At 36.5% G+C, this 16,871-nt stretch overlaps 1 protein-coding gene across 7 annotated transcripts in view; it reads left to right on the forward strand.

Annotated features, from left to right (window-relative positions):
* Positions 1–15,545, forward strand: part of Pias2 (protein inhibitor of activated STAT 2) — an 84,209-nt gene extending 68,664 nt beyond the window's left edge. For 2 of the 7 annotated variants that reach the window (XM_029471728.1, XM_029471729.1), the window contains exons 12-14: positions 5,770–5,909; positions 10,861–10,898; positions 13,310–15,545. In XM_029471728.1, the coding sequence (XP_029327588.1) occupies positions 5,770–5,909; positions 10,861–10,898; positions 13,310–13,492 (361 nt within the window). In that variant the 3' untranslated portion in view covers positions 13,493–15,545. Of the gene's footprint in view, positions 1–5,769; positions 5,910–7,486; positions 7,723–10,860; positions 10,899–13,309 lie in introns of those variants that run through there. The other 5 variants (XM_021150174.1, XM_021150175.2, XM_021150179.2 and 2 more) reach the window with 4 other exon arrangements.
* Positions 15,546–16,871: the final 1,326 nt, after the last annotated feature.

The following is a 16,871-nucleotide window of genomic DNA, read 5'->3' on the forward strand; positions in this document are numbered from 1 at the left end:
TCCCTCTTCTGGAGTGTCTGAAGACAGCTACAGTGTACTTACATATAATAAATAAATAAATCTTTAAAAAAAAAAAAGAATACTTGAGAAAAATAAAGCTTGTACTCTAAAAGTCTTTGTAAATTTTAGCCACTTGGCTGTTTCCATAAAGTTGAAATAATCCTTAATACCTGAACCACATTTGCATAAAAAACAAAAATGAACATACAGAGATACAAATGAGAATTCTAAGATGAGTCTTATGAAGCTAGCAATTATTATTAAAGTGACATTCACTACAGCTAAGTAGAGTTCATTCTCCAAGCTCTTTAGTATTGGAAACTACATTGATAAAATGATTTTGTCAGAAGGACAATTACCTAGTTTTCCTAATAGATGCTTTGAAAGTATTCAATAAATTTCTCCTGATAGAAATGTCAATGTCTTTTAAGTGTCTGGATTCACTAAATGATGATGGGCTCACTGCTCAAACGAGTTCATATTAGACAGCCTCGGGAGGAACAGTGTCTAGCACTCATACCCTATCATTTTGTCCACTTAGGGTATGTGACTGTACTCAGCCTGTTAGCCAGTGCTGGTCACTGAGAAATGCTCTTGAATACAGCCAGGAAGATTTAGCAGGAGAGTGACTAGTGGAGCTTAGGATGTGATGGACAGGTGGGTGTCAGGACTGACAGTATGAAGCCAAGAAAGAGACTGTCACAATTATTCTGATTCTTAAAATATTAACTGGCTGGAATTTTTTTCCTTCGTGTGACGATTAACAGAGTTTGGACCAGTAGAAGAAAGGTAGATGGGAAAACTTACTGACTACTGATAGTTGATGTTTTGTGTTAAAATCTCATTTTCTGAGAGCTGGAGAGAAATGTCTTAGTGGTTTAGAGCACCTTATTGCTGTTACAGGGGACCTAGGTTCTGTCCCTAGCACCCACATGTTGGCTCACGACTGTCCGTAACTCCACTTGCACCTGTTGTGATGGCCTCTTCTGGCCCCCATGGTCACCAGGCACTGTGTGTATATTTAACATGCAAGCAGCACACTCATACACTTGAAACAATCTCTTAAACACATTTTCTTAAATTATTTTCTATTAAGTCAGAGTAGACGCCCTCTGTCAGCAGGCCCTGGTGTCAGTTTCTGCTGTGGTTGACACCTTCAGTGTTGCCAGAGACACCTTCCTTGGTCCTTGCCAGCTCTTCTGCTTTCAGTGTTTTCTTTCTCATCATTTATTTTCTAAGAGCGCAGTGTCTGGAAGTTTTAGGTTTTTAACTGCTGATTTAAGGGAGAGAGTAAGCAAATGAAGAATAGAGAATGACAAATTGGAGAACTTACTGTAACTTAAACAGCAAGAATCACACAAGCCATTTAACTTTTAAGAGGTGTACTTTAGTTTTAGTAAAAATTTTAAGTATTTTTTTTTCAGAGAACCAAGAAGCAAGTGAAGCACTTCTCACGTAGAGAGAATTACTGTCAGCATTTTGATAGTAATGTGAGCCACAGCCCTTTGAAGGCAGCTTTCTAACTCCTGTCTGGAACATAAGCCCATGGAGAACTTTACACTAACTTTACGCTCCTTCCCAGCTCTTAAGGGCCCACATGGCTGCTGCTTTGTTGTTGTTGATGATGCTCCAGAAGTAGGGAGCAAACAGTAAAAGGATTCAATGTGTTTGTCTCTTGGTTGGTATTGCTGACAATTCCAATCTCTTCTGCTCCTGTGATCAGAGTGGGAACCCAGAGCGATCTTCCAAGTATGTGAATGATAACTGTTAACTAGTTTTCAGACACTTAGATCTGGACCCCAAATGATTTCTATATTATTTCTGGTATAAAACATGATCTAAAATACTAATGCTTACTATATAACAACATTCTGGCAATTTACTTTTATATTATAAACTTATGAACATTTAGAACAAGTACATTTGCTTAATATGTGCATATACATGTATGTATATATGAATCCTATGAGGAGTTTAGTAGTACATTTTAAAAATTAAAAAATAGTTTTATTAAATTTTAGTATCAGAATTTTATACCATTACTTGAAGGTGACATACTCATTTTCATTTCTCTGTGGAATTTCTAATTCATGTCTATAAATACATATCTCTCCTGGGTTTTTTTTTTGTTTTGTGTTTTGTTTTTGTTTTTTTTTTACATGGTCTCATATAGTACACAGTTTTGTTTCAAACTTAATATATTGCTAGCCAAGGATGGCTTTTTACTCTTAGGACTGCAGGCCTATATGATCCTGCCTAGCTAGCAAGTTGGGTTTATAATGATAGTTGGCAAAGGTCAAGCAACAGGAATTAATCAGCCTGAATTCTTTAACATCAGCCATCTTTAATGAGATTTTAATGATTTGCTAATAGGGGTGCCCATTAGGTTTTCGTATTTTTGTGTATTTAACTCAATCTTTTTGGCATGGGAAAAATGGAATAGGTATACATTAATTAGGTGTTACTGTAGGGATGTACAATAGGGAATGACTAGGGCATAGTTCATTCAAATCAAAATAAAACCATTTTCAGTGTCAGACATCTGAGATTCCTGATTTAGCTCTAAAGGCCTTCACTTCTCCAGCTCTGTCCTCTACAGCACACACAACTTGTTTCATAAACTCAGACCTCTCCACTGCACACCGACTGCTGTTCTTGACAGTTGTTGCATGGTACTAGCATCTCCAAAATGCTGAACTTTTCCATTGCAATTGGGCTGTGCCTTCAACAGCCTAGCTCCCTTTCAGTAACTCCAACCATGCATGCCACATGGTGCCCAACCTCAGCTGCTCTCTGTGGCACCCTCTTGCCTCCAGTACTACCTGGGTAGTTCAACTGCAAGCATGAGATATAGTCTCAACCCTCCGGGACAAAAAGCTGATCCTGAGAAAATATTGCCAGATTTACAATCCTTGGTGATGCTGGTATCTTCTTAATCACTGTTAATTTCTCAGCTTTAGCTAACCAGCATCTATTGTTCTAGGAAAGGAAAGGTTTCATTTCTTGGATGCAGAACTCTGGCCAGTCATCACTGATTTTTCAGTCCAGCTGAGGCAGGATTTTTAATTCCCCAAATTGAATGGCCCCGATTAAGTCTTTTAGGTACTTTGAGACTTTCCTCTGAAACTTCACAAGCCAGGTCTGCATTATCTATATTGTAAATGTTCCTATCTTCTGAGCTTCTACACGGCAGCAGCCACTGAAACTCAGAGTAGGCAATGGCTTTTCCAGCCCAGAGTTCAGATGTCTCCATAATTCTTCCAGTGACACACGGCCTGGTCTGCTCTGTCACAGCAATAACACAGTAAGAAAACACCATGACTAAAAGTAGCTTGGGAAGATAGGGTTTGTTTCAGCTTGCAGTTCTCTAATACAGTCCATTGTTGGAAATCACAACAGAAAACTCAAGGTAGGAACTGAGCGGAATCCATGGAGGAGTACTGCTTACTGACTTATGGTCCACGGTATAAGCCATGAGTAACATCTTGCTTTCTTATAAAACCCAGGATCACTTGCCCAGGGATGGCGTTGCCCACAGTGGACTTGTCCGCCCCATATCAGTTGTTAGTGAAGAAAGTGGCCCACTGGTCAGTGTGATGGATGCTTGGGTGAGGTTCTCTCTGCCCAGATCACCCTAGTTTGTGTGAAGTGGACAAAAACTAACCAGCACTCCAGGTTTATGTACTTTCATAAGCATATTGTATTCCCTAGACATCCTACCCTGGTCAGTGTTTAATCTAAGACGTCTGAATCCTGACCTTATTATCTACTTTTTGGCATTGTCTTAAGTGGCAGTCCAGTCATGCATGTATACTGAAGACAACTTTGTTTTCTACATTTCCAGTATCTCTTGTTTTTATAAATGATGTGGAATAGCAGCTAGGCATTTTTTAGTGTCTTCATGTAACAGTACAAGCTAGTTTTAGAAGGACCCTTGAGCCTAACTGGATTCTGATTATTTAAGACTTCGACATTAAGTCAAGATTGTAGAAATGTCTATTTGTTAAGCAAGTATGATAAGCGCGTGTTGCAGCCATGGAGATGATGTCTAGATGCCCTCATTACCATTCTAGTTCTGCCTTGGCACAGTGGTTCTTGGGTTTCTAAGGAAGTTGAACTTTTCCTTTCCCTTCTTCATGATCCTCTCTTTTGTCCCTACCTCCTTACCCACCCCTCAGCCCCCCTTGGTTCTTTTGTTTGTTTGGTGAAGAATTGACCTTGAATCTTTCTGATGTCTCTGCCTCTCAGACACTGCTAGTGCTAGGATTGCAGACTTTTTCACCAAGTCTAGTTTGGTGTGGTGTTGCAGGTTGAAGCCAAGGCCTCATCCATGCCAGGCAGGCTCTCTCCCTACAGTGGTACATTCCAGGCCCAGAGAATTATACAGTCTTCATCCTCATACTCGATGAGTTTGGTGTTGATTGGCAGGTGTGGGAGGCCAACTTGAATATTTTGCTCTCTTTCTGCATCTCATTACTTGTTACTAAGATATTCATTCCCAATATAAACAGTCCATAATGTTGCTTAGTTCCTTAAATATGTGAAAATATTTATCTTACAAAGTACTAGTTTCCTAAGCTAAGAAAAAGTCTGCTACATATGAGTGTGAAATCTCTCTTTAAACCCAGCCTTTCAAACATATGCTCAATTCTTAGGTATGTGTGTTTTTTCTTGGAATTATAGTCTTAATTATATAGTATTCACATATTTTTTATATAAAACAAACTGTAAGATATTTGCTGTGTGCTTGATTTGTAATTGTAGTAGCCTGAATAGCTCATTTCAAAGGTATAAGTCATCTTAGAAGAGTAGGTAGTATGTCATGGGAGCTAGCATTTTTATTTCTGAATACCATAAAGATTTTAAATCCTGTGGATTGGTTATCTTGTCCTAATTTCTGATTGTATTGTTGAATCACCAGGCTGATTAGCTTTAGGACTGATTAATTTTGTTCAGATCATTCCTATATTTCCAATTGGATTTGTAATTGCAGAGACTGATTGAGCTGGTGTTAGTAGCTTTATATAAGTGTTCTTTTTAAAAACCTTTCATTTTGTTTTGTTTTTTGTTTTTTGTTTTTTTTTTTTTTTGAGACAGGATCTCACTGTGTGGTTCTGGCTGCTGTGGAACTCACTATGTAAATCATACTGTTAGGAAATGCTGGGATTAAAAGCATGTACCCCTGTCCCCAGCAGTTAAACCGTGACAGCTCTCCATTTTAGTCTCAAATTTCTTTATATATAAATTATCATCCATATATGTATGTGTACATTAGCATAACATATAAGTAATGTATATTTCTATTTGTGAATTAAAGTATTCCTTTACAGCAGTGGTTCCCACTCACTAATGCTGTGACCCTTTGATACAATTCTTCGCATTGTGATGTCCCCCACCTGAAAAATTTTTGTTGCTACTTTGTAACTGTACTTTTACTACTGATATGAATTATAATGTAAGTACCTGATATGCAGTTTACCTGGATATGTGACCCTTGTGAAAGTGTCACGACCCAGAAGTTGAGAAGTGCTGCTTTACGGTATATTCTAACTCCATCTTGCTCCTGTGCCAACAGCTAGTATTGAGAAGCAGATGAGGTCATGCTAGATTGAAGGCTGTTAGAAAGGATTAGATATAGAGGTGTGTAGTGAGTGGTTGCCATAGACTTGCAGTGAGACTTAGTGAACACATGTCTGAGAATGCCCAGTGGTTCAGCTCTTCTCTCATGTGAACTAACAGCCAGATCATTTCCCGTACTATTTAAAACAGGGTTCTCATGTATCAGCCATCTTCTGTAAGGGTGCCCAGTGTGACTTCAGTTGATGCTGCTGCTATCCCACCTTCATTAACAGACTACTCAGTACCATTCCACCACACGCCAGTGTCAAGCATGTCCTCAGATTTGCCAGGTATGTAGCGCTTTGTGTGTTTTAGTTGCAGTCTTTGTAATCTTAATCGGTCGAACAAGTATATCTAATTTTGAATGCAAGTGCTAAAAGAATTTTCAAAGCTTCGTATGAAGTATTACTGTCTTAGCATTTCATATTCTGTTATTTTAATTTTAATTAATGAGACTACAGATTTCTGATACTAGGAGATACAAGAGTTTTAGTGGGGAATTTTTATAGAATGGTAGAGAATTTGCACTGAGGCTTTTTTTTTTTTGGAAGCTTCATTGCTATGGGACAGTTTCCTCAGAAGTCTGTTTTCTTTTCCTATTTCTCATCAATCCAAGTCTGAGCAAAGTGGGGACCAATACATCATCTATTCCTGACTTCTACCTACGAATCATTTTAATTTAATACATTTCCCTTCTGTTTTCTGGAAGTTGATTTTGATCTGCAGTTTATTTCTATTCTTGCCCTTCTTAAGATTGTAAGCACAGTGCTTATGCTTTGAATAAAATATATACTTTTAAAAGTAATTGCTAGTTATATTACCTATGCCTATGTAGTCTTGCCTCTTGAATTTAGTTTTATTTGAATAAAATGTAGTGGAAAAGAGTACACTAAAAATAATATACCCACTGAAAATATCTTAACACACACAGAGGGACATTTAAGACTAGCATATGTTTGTTTTATGTATAATTTGTGATTTTGTATTTTCATCTTCTTCGTGAAACTAGCTAACCCCAGTCAGAACACATTGATCACATAGTCATTGTGTGCAAGGACTCTACTAAGGATAGCAGTGAGGGCTCATTGTTTCAGGACCAAATTCTCAGCAGTCATATGTTGTTGTAACTTTTGCTAAGTTGTTGGGTAAATGACCATCATCTTCATGTGTGTTAGAAACAGATATTTCTAAAGAATTGACTTAAGACTCTCAATTAAAAGGCTTGGAAAAAAGTTAGTGAACATTTCTTTTTACTAAAGTAACTATTTAGCAGTAAATCAGAAAAAAAAATATGAATCACTAGTCCTACTAAGTTTTCAAATTATGAGAATTTGAATGCTTTTTTAATGTGGGAGAGTGTATATTCTGATTTTGAGTATAAATGAAAGATTTTTTTTGCTTTGTATTGTTTTGTTTTTTTGTGTGTTGTGTGTCTTAAATGTGCCTGAACTTTATATTTTATAAAATTAACTTAAGCTTACAGAGATCATACTTATATTTAAGGCTGACAAATGGCCAAAATAAGCCAATATTCTGGTTTTTAAATACTGAAAAACTTTTAGCAGTTGATAAATAGAGCAGAGACAATTACTCTCAGAAAAAAATTCTAAATATTAAAAGTTATGTAGCAATTAGATACCTAAGCAGTTTAGATTTTACTTCTGTTTTACTGTAATGCACTTTTTGGTAATTAGTGATTTGGTATATAGTTTTTATGTAAGTAGTCATAATGTGCAGTTTTGGTATTGATGATTTAATAATCTTATAGTAATACTAAAGTAGAACACCAAGAATGGAGAGAAGACAGTTTTCATAGATTCTAACATTCCTTTTAAACATCATAAATCTGAATCTTCTGAATCTGCAGGAGAACAAAGAAGAAATGATATTAATAACGAAGTGCAACTTGGAGCATCTTCTGATACTGTGCAACAGTGAATACAAAATAAAACATAATTTGTATTTATGTATTGGAAAAGAGCTTGATTCTTTCAAGAAAAAAATGTCTGCCTTATTATTGTTAGTGCCATATTGTCAGGTGTGAATGGTGCTTAAAAGTTGTATGATTAAAATTTCAAAGTGCTAAAACCTCTACAAACTTAACTATGTAGCATTTATGCTTTGTGAAGTTTATGACTCAAGTAAGGAAAATTGTGTGGGTGCCTAAGAGGGGATGAAAAGCAAGTAATGAGTCCAAGTTACTAACAGAGCATCTAAAAGTTAACCATCACAACCTGATCAGTGTTCACTAAAACGCCTGAGGCTTTTACAGTTCTGACAGCACTGTTTTTTTTTTTTAAGTGAAAAAAAAAGTCAAGAGCATTTTTAATTGAAATACTTGAGGGCAAAATATAACCCCCATCAATACACTGTTACAGTTGAAACATGATAAAATAATTTTGCTAACAACAAGGGAGTAAAATTTTACTATCGATGAAACTATTTCATATGCAAAATAGTGTACTTAAATGGCAAATGTTGATGGTAGCCTACTCTTTTATCAGCAGGAATAACTTTGAAATACATGGCAATGTTTTCACTGAGGAACAGTCACATTTAAATTGTCTGCATTTGTGATGCTGGAAAGACAATCTAAAATTCCAACCAATCTTTAGAAAAATGTTTATACATCATATTAGGGCATTGTATAATTAGTAGTATATGTAGTTATCTGTGGGTGAGAGAGCAAAACAAACCAAAAACAATTAAAAGCTTTTCTAAATAGATTTTACATTTGTTGGTACACATGAGGTCAGCAAAGAGAATCACAGTACATCTGTAAAGCTGGGTTGGAATAAGTAATATTGGAAGACCTTGGCCCTCAGTGTACGATCTGTAATAATAGAGTATAGAAACAGTTGGAATATTTTATCAAACTTACATCTTTACTTAGAGTCATGACGTGGCAGCAGTTAGACATTGGGACGAATGAGCATTCTCAAATGATTTGTTTGAATTTATGGTACATCTTCTGAAATGGTAATGCTTTTTTTAGCTTTTATTTAGCTTATTATTAAAATAGAATGAGTAACCAACACTACACGTGGCGACATAGTGACTTCTGCATATGAGCCCTGAACTTAGGAAGCAGGGACAGGAGGTCTGTGAGTTCAGTGTGTCAGCCTGTGCTAAATCCCTGCCTGACAAATGAAACCAAACCAACAACAAAAAAGATTAAAAAGTAGGAACTGAATCTATGAGATGACTCACTAGTTAAGAGCATTTACGGTTCCTGCAAAGGACCTGAGTTTATTTTATAGTACTTGACCCAGGCCCAGAGAATTATACAGTCTTCTCACCAGCACCTTTAACTGTGACTCTATGGTATCCAGTGCCCCCTCTTCTGACCACTGTGGGGACCTGTACACATGTGCATTGAGTGGACATGCACATGTTTACATACTAAAAATGTCTTTAAAAAGTAGAAGCTCTTTGTAAAGATGAACAAAAAATGTTACACTACTTAGTGCGAAACAACAATGAATAAAATCAACCCAGTTTATTAAATGATATTCCAATAAATCTTGATGTCTTGATCAGTGGTGGAACCATTGACTATGAAACTCTTAAAAAGGTATATAAAGGCTAGACAGGCTTGAATTGGTTTTAAAAGCAGACAGATTGATTGAATAATTTAAAGTGTTATCCTTATTTAAATACATTACCTTCTGGTTATCATTTTAATGGATAAATCATTGCAATAGTGGATTATGATTTACTTTGTTCATCAGACTAAACTGATGTATCATGTAGCTAGTAACAGATTATGCTAACAAGTTTTTAGAAATGCTTTAGAAATTGAGCAATTCCTTTCAAATTGCAGGGCTTATAGCTTGTGTGATAAGTGTCTAAAATTCATTTGTAAATAAGGAAATAGTGATACTTTAAATTTTTTAGTTAAATTATTTATAGTTTTTATTGAACATGTCCATTATCTTTCTTACTAATCTCTATTTTCATAGTGATAAAGTATTAGACTTTCCCTCCACGTGGTTGCTATATTAAATGCCAGCATATAAACGTTAATGGGAGCAGGGCAGTGATGATGCACATCTTTAATCCCAGTGCTTGGGAGGCAGAGGTATGTGGATCTCTGGTTGAGGCCAGCTTGGTCTAGAGTAAGTTTCAGGACGCCCAGGCCAGGGCTGCACAGGGTAACCAGAAACCAACCAACCAACCAACCAAAGCACTGGAAAGAGAGCAAAAGCATCGATGCATGTTAGGTAGAAGGTTGTTCCAAGCTGAAAACATAAGCATTTATGGGATCCAATAGACATTGACCTTTGGCTTGTTTGTTGGTTGGTTGGTTGGTCTCTTTTCTTTTTTTCTTTTTTCTCTTTTTTTTTTTTGACAGGGTCTCACTGTGTGGCCCTGGCTGGCTTGAAACTCGTAGAGATCTGCCTGTCTCTGCATCCCACATGCTGGACAACATTGCCCTAATATAATAGCCTATACTCAAGTATTTAGTTCCTTTTTTTAATGTCTTAAAATAATTTAAAAGCTTTTGATCACACAGGGAAGTCTTCAGATGGTGACTTTTAAGACTTTTGCTAGACTTTTCAGAGATAAGGTTTTTTCGTAGACCTTATTGTTACTTGAGTACTTACAAAGAAAATCTTTTTCACGTATCAGTTTTCAAGATGTAGTTGTAGAATTTGAGTTTTTTTGTTTAGGGCATTTTATTAGCTGAGGACCTATTAACTATTAAAGTAACTTGTTGGTGAATAGCAGCTCCTAAGTGCTTGCTTTGTGCAGAGCTCTGTAGAACTCTGACATGGGGATGCACAGACAGCTAGCTCCTGAGGAAGTAAATAACTGTTAAAGAATTGGTATTTTTAGGTTAATGTGTATTTCTTTAAAATAAACATAAAGTGTCTTAACCTAAGTATGTTGTTTTCTTAATGGTCTAAAGATTATTATGATTTTTACTGGTTTTTACTCTAAGTGACAAAAGAGAAACACTTAAGGTTTAAGTAGTCTGGCACTGAAAACTTTTGGACTGCTGCTTTTGAGTTGTTGTGTTGGGAAGCATTTTTTTCTAGTCGTTTTGGTCAAAAAAATGTATTCGTCTTTGGGTTTTAGATGCATTCAATATAACCAGCTATGATGATAGAACTTCACTGTGGCAGTGAAATGAACATTACCACAGATGTCTCGGCTTATAAATACAGAATGATCTTGGGAAATAAATTCTTGTCTCCAAAATATGAGACAACTATTAACAAAGCATTTTTGTTTTAGGTTTGGATTTTCTTTCCCTTATTCCAGTTGATCCCCAGGTATGTATCCTGAATTTAAGCAACTAATTTGTATTTGGTTGTTGATTATGTCATACTAACTAAAAATGATCAGTTGCATAAAATCAGGACAGTAAATTCTCATGGCTAGAAAGGAAGTACTATATAAATATCACAATTTCATTTGAGGGAATAAAGTTACTGTTGTTCAATTTATTATTCATTGCTCTTATTAAACTTTCTATTTTTATGAAACATAATCAGTTGGTATTTCTTACAAATATTTGAGTGGTTAGAAGGAGTGCAAGCAGTACTAAGTGCATAGAACTTAAGATCTTACACACTCCACACTACATAAAACCATCAGTTAAAGCTCATCCAGTTTGCATTACTGACTGAGACTGGACGTTGTTTGAAAGACAGACAGAGTCACACTTTGAAAAGGCTTCAATTGAAAGTTGCAGTATTGCTGTTTTCAATCAAAGAAAAGAAATTCTAGGAGTATCCCAGAGTTCCAACCTTAAGACTGCGTGGTGAGCATGGATTTCGTGACAGTCTTTAACAGCAGAGACAAAACACAGAAAGCGACAGGGGCAAGGTGGAGCAGCAAAAGAAAGTACTTGAGGCACAGATGTGGCACCTAGGGAGAGATGGAAGAACTGACCTGTCTCATCAGCTTCACCACTGACTGGCCACAGGGTCAGTGTGAGCCTCCTATGTCACTATCGGCATCTGGCTGCACAAACAGCACAGGAAATTTGAGCCCAAGATGTGTGTGCTCTAAGCATTTTCTTCTCGCCCTAACCTGACTTTGTTCTATGAGTGAGCCCTTGTAGGGAGTTACATATTTTTCTAGAATGTAAGTTGTTCAAGCTTTTCATGTGGACAATGCTTTGAAAGAAAAAAAATCTTGCAATCCATGGTTTTTATTTCATAGTTTTATTTAACATGCTTAGAGGGAGGCTGATTTATTTGGTAACTTGGTAGGAGGGTAAGAATGGTGCCTTTTCTCTTGACTATAGAATCCAAGGGTAAAGTTAAATGGCAGCAGCCCAAGTCTAAGTCTAAGGATCCCTTAGCAGCACGTAGCATTTTTAAAATGTAGTGCTCTGTTTCAGGCAAAGCCAAGCATGGATGGCAGCAGATTCCAATGGAGTTATCTAGGCCTTCCTCAGTTTTGCTAATGTTGACATGATTTTAGAGAAAAAAATTTTAACATTTGACAATTACATTGTCAGAGCTTCTTATGAATGTCTGTTGAATTTCTTCATGTGTGGCATTCTGGTCCAAAAACCCAGTAACTTTCTTTGTTGAAAGCCTCATACGGACATAGTAGATCACACCTTTAATCGAAGCACTTGGGAGGCAGAGGCTGGCAGATTTCTAGGAGTTCAAGGTCAGCCTGGTCTACATAGTGACTTCAAGGACAGCCAGAGCTACATAGTGAGACCCTGTCTTTAAAACAAAAAAAAACAAAAACAAAAGTCAACCAACCAACCAACTAATGAATAAAAAGGTAGCTCAATCTTCCAGCTGTTTTCTTTCTTCTTTTAATGCACCCTGAAAATCATGTAATGTGAATAGCTCAGGTTTGAATTACTGTTCATAATTCATTGTCTGTAAGAAGAATCTAATGAGATATAGATAACATTAGGTATCCTTATTGATTTTTTCTGTTGTCTAACTGAATATTTTAGTCACACTAGATATTACATGTGCTAAAGTCAATGCAGTTGTGTCTCATGTAAAACATCTAAAGTGAAATATAAGATTCCATTTAGCTCTTATATTAATGCCTCCTCATTTTTAGATTACTACACTCAGGTTTTTATTTGTATGTGAATCACCCAGATGGAAGAAGACTTGAAATACGAATGTCTGGAGAGAGGGATGTTAAGAAAAATTACAAAAATATTAAAATTGTGTTTATAATATTCTCTGAAAATCCCATGCTAATTTGCTGCCTTACGCCCTCTAATTCAGAATGAATGTTGACATTATTATAAGTAATGTTATATTTGTTTACAGAGGAATCGAATGCCATCTTTCAGCTTGTTACTCTTAATATGACTCACAAAGGGTCTGTTTGAGTCTAGATTTTGAAAAAAAATCACTCAATTTTGTTTCAATTATTAAGTAGTTTTTTAGTTTAATTTGAGTCATAATTTGTGGGTGGGATCTGATTTCAGTTATTTTTGACATTTCCCTATATATATGATATGGTCAATAAACAAGTTCTGCACATTCAAGACAATTAATTAAGAATGTGTGGTATTCAGTAAAGAATGTAAAATAGTCCATTCTGTCTTCCACTTAAATAGAAAATTTGCTATTTTTGAATCCCACCAGGATTTGACCTTTTGGCTATCAGTTGTACATATCTAACAATTTCTAGTCTCTTTATTTAAGACCAATGTAGCCTCTTCCTCATCAGCATCATTGTTTGTTTCAAGCAGTACTGTCCTCCTATGTTTTTGGATAGTCTCACCTCACCCTTAACAGCAAGCAGTACGTCTGTCACCACCACCAGCCCCCATGAAAGCAGTACTCACGTTAGTTCATCCAGCAGCAGGAGTGAGACAGGGGTCATAACCAGCAGTGGGAGGAACATTCCTGACATCATCTCTTTGGACTAAAGGCGGACATACTTGATTCTGGGAATCATGCATCAAAACTCTTTCTTGGATGTTTAGTCCATGGAAGCTGATTTTTGCAACTTAATATTTATTGAAATGTCAAATGGATTCTTTGCTCTCTGAGAGATGAACATCGATGACTTCAGCAAGAACCAGATGACATGCAAGGACTTTTCTTATGCTGTACACAGAGCATCGGATCTTTCTCATCCACAACGGTGGCTTGTGGGACAGTTGATTTCAGTTTCTACGTTACTGGATGGATTCTACACACCAGTTAATCTTTTGTTACAATAAACAGCAATAAAGTTATGTAAATAGTTAACTTTTCTAATTAAAGATGTAATCACTGATATAGACTAACAACAACTTCTGTTTAATCCAGTATGAAGGAAAAATAGAAGAAGTCTTATTTCCTGAATGAATACTTTCTATGGAGATTTGTTCTATTTTGTTGAAGTAATGAAGTGTCAATAACTGGCCAGAATTTGGGTTCTACTTTTCTTCTTTAGGTTTTCTGTTCTTCATGATCCCATCAAAGCAAATAATCTTTGTACTGTGCATTTTTCTCTTGTCGTTTACGCTTTGATGTTGTTTGCTGATATGTGCAGAGTAAAGTGCTGGGACTTGGTTGCTCTTTATAATTATGTTTAAGAATACTACACAGATGTTCTGATATAAAGTGTTATTTTATTTTGGGTTACTATACATTCTTGTAGAATTTTCTACAGATTTGAGACTTTTTTTTTCCCCCCCAGAAAGTCACATCCTTTGAGTGAAATATGCTTGAGCTAAGTTGTGGCTAGAATACTGGTAGGATTTTCTTCACAGTGTTCAAAAATGTTTAATGTTGGGAAACATCAGAACATACTTAGGAGAGGTGGAAATAACTGAATTCTTCCTACGAATTTAATTGATTTCATATATTTTACAGGGTAATATAGTATACTATCTTGGTTGGAATTCTTCCCATTTTAATGGCACTAATACATAAATTTAAGATCTCTGATCATAATTCTTATCAATATAATTTCTGCAGTGACTTTCAAGTTTAAAGAAAAGTCAGTGGTAAATGACAGAGGGTGGTACTAGATCTCATTTTCCTAATTTTTTAAAAAAAGAAGTCTTTTGTGAGCACACACACACACACCAAATATTGGAAATGAATTGAGGGAAAGTGCCCAAAGACCCACTTTAGAACACACCTCTCATGTGGCCGTGCTGGGTGTATTTACCACTTACTTCATTTAGGTTCCTTAAGTTTTTGTTTCCTAGAATTTATTATTTTCCCGATGCCTAGTGATCTCTACCTTTGCTATGTCGACTTAAAGCTTTTTTTTTTTTTTAAAGTGGCTACTCTTAATTTCTCAACTGCTAACATAATGACTCTACTTCCACCCAAACAGGGACATGTTCCCCACTGCAGCATTGGTGGAGCTCTAGTGAGCTGGCTTTTCCCTGGCTGTGGCTGGTGTTTTATTTTCTCAAGCTTTCATGGCCCCTGTGCACCTTTTGTACAAATGTCTGTGGAGTTGTCCACATGGTTCCTACTTTGCCTTCAGTTCCTCGTGTTTGATGATCTTCCCTTTTGATAGGGCTTTCGAGCCATCAAAGATATGGAAAGCAAAGCAAGCCCCTGCGATCACAGTGGTAACTGCATTGTGGCCCCTGGCTTGCTTGACCTTTAGCCAGCCCAGGTAAAGGTTTCTTCCCCTCGGATGTTATGCTATTGCTGCTTTACATACAGATCCAGTTTCTGTTACCTATGTAACCAGAAAAAATAACCTGGCTTCTGTAGTGTGGTGTGTTAACAAAGAAGTGATGCAGTTGCCATCATTCTGTTTACCCAGTAGAGTCTGAAGGACTCCTCACTAGGGATCACTGAAGTCCTGTGAGTACTGAAGGTTGCATTGCTTCCTTAGCTCTCATAACATGCCTCTGCTTTTGTAGTTGTACTGCATTTGCCACTTTGCATGTCAACAGTTCATGAAATGACAAAAGAAGTCACTTTAGTTGACTAGCGTATTAAAGTTGGGATTGCTTTGCAGCTGTCTTTGAAGGCCTGTACTTTTCTTTCTGCACTTGGCTCTGTATTTACATGGTTGTTGCAAAGCTATTCTATCCTTAATGTCACATTTTATGCCGATCCTGATAAGCAGAGTCTCTGTAATGCAGATTTCTGTTTAACTAGATAGACTTAAGAATTAAGAGATCTTCTCGGTGTTACTGAAATGGCAGTCACCTTGCCATTATCTGAGATATCTACACCCAAGGAGTGGTGGCTAATGCCGTAAGTCACTTGGCCAACCTGCATTTTCATCCCCACCCCAGCTCCTTTTTTAAAAAAGAGACCTGTGGAAGGGCTTTCTTGCTTTACTTAATTTTAGGCAGTATAGCTGCTGCACAGCTCTCACTAGCTAGCTTCCTGAGCCCCTGCTGAGTCAATTTCAGATTCTATTTCCTCTTCTGCCCCCAAAGTATAAACACTTGATAAGGCAAATGAAATAGGTCAGATAAGTTTAGTTTGTTCTAGAACACTAATGAAAACACGATCATAGGTAAGGGATAGTGGTTGTAATCCAGTTGGTCATAACCTTTTATATCACACAAGCTTCCATTAGAGTAGTAGTAATGAATTTGAAGGGAAGGTGTTGAATTTAAACAGTCATGTTGAATGAAGTTAAGTCTATTTTGACCTAATGTGTCTTCAATCAGTCCTGGACACTCACCTTTGACTTTTGCAAATAAAGATATTCATTAGTTGCATTTGTGTTTTTTAAGTAAGGTTGGTTTTCATAAAGTATTTTTTGTTGTTGTTTTCAGTTATCTTTGCTTGATTATTTAAAAGAAAAAAATAGGTTCTTTTTTTAGAAACTTTTTTTTTCTTGGAAGTTTATCTCCAGTTCTATGGAAAAGTCATAATTTATTTCCCTCATTTTTTCATCTTAAAAATAAAAATCAGTGCCCATTTAATTTGAGTCTGACGTTGATTTTAGTAGCTCTGGGTCCAGGTAGTGTGGGAGCTGGGGTTACCATCTGGAGGGCTACTGATTGTTGGGTCTTGGTATACTTCATATATTAGGATGAAACTTGTAGAAAAGATTTGAAGAAGTTCTTTGCTGTTTCAGAGATTAATGCTCTTGGTAAGTGACTGTTTTGTATCTTCTTGTTAGCAGTTATATTGTAATTTACAAAAGCAGCAGACACAGGTAGATCAGAATTTTTGCCCATTCGTCCTTGCCTGCCTTGAGTAATGTTTTTGTTGTTTGTTTTTTGTTTGTCAGTAATGTATGTTCATTGCTGAGAATTGAGACAAAGGAGAAAACCAACGAAAACTTAACAACCACCTCTAGTAGTTCCAGGGCGCACATCATACACT

Source organism: Mus caroli, chromosome 18 (genome assembly GCF_900094665.2).
Source record: "Mus caroli chromosome 18, CAROLI_EIJ_v1.1, whole genome shotgun sequence".
NCBI lineage: Eukaryota > Metazoa > Chordata > Mammalia > Rodentia > Muridae > Mus > Mus caroli.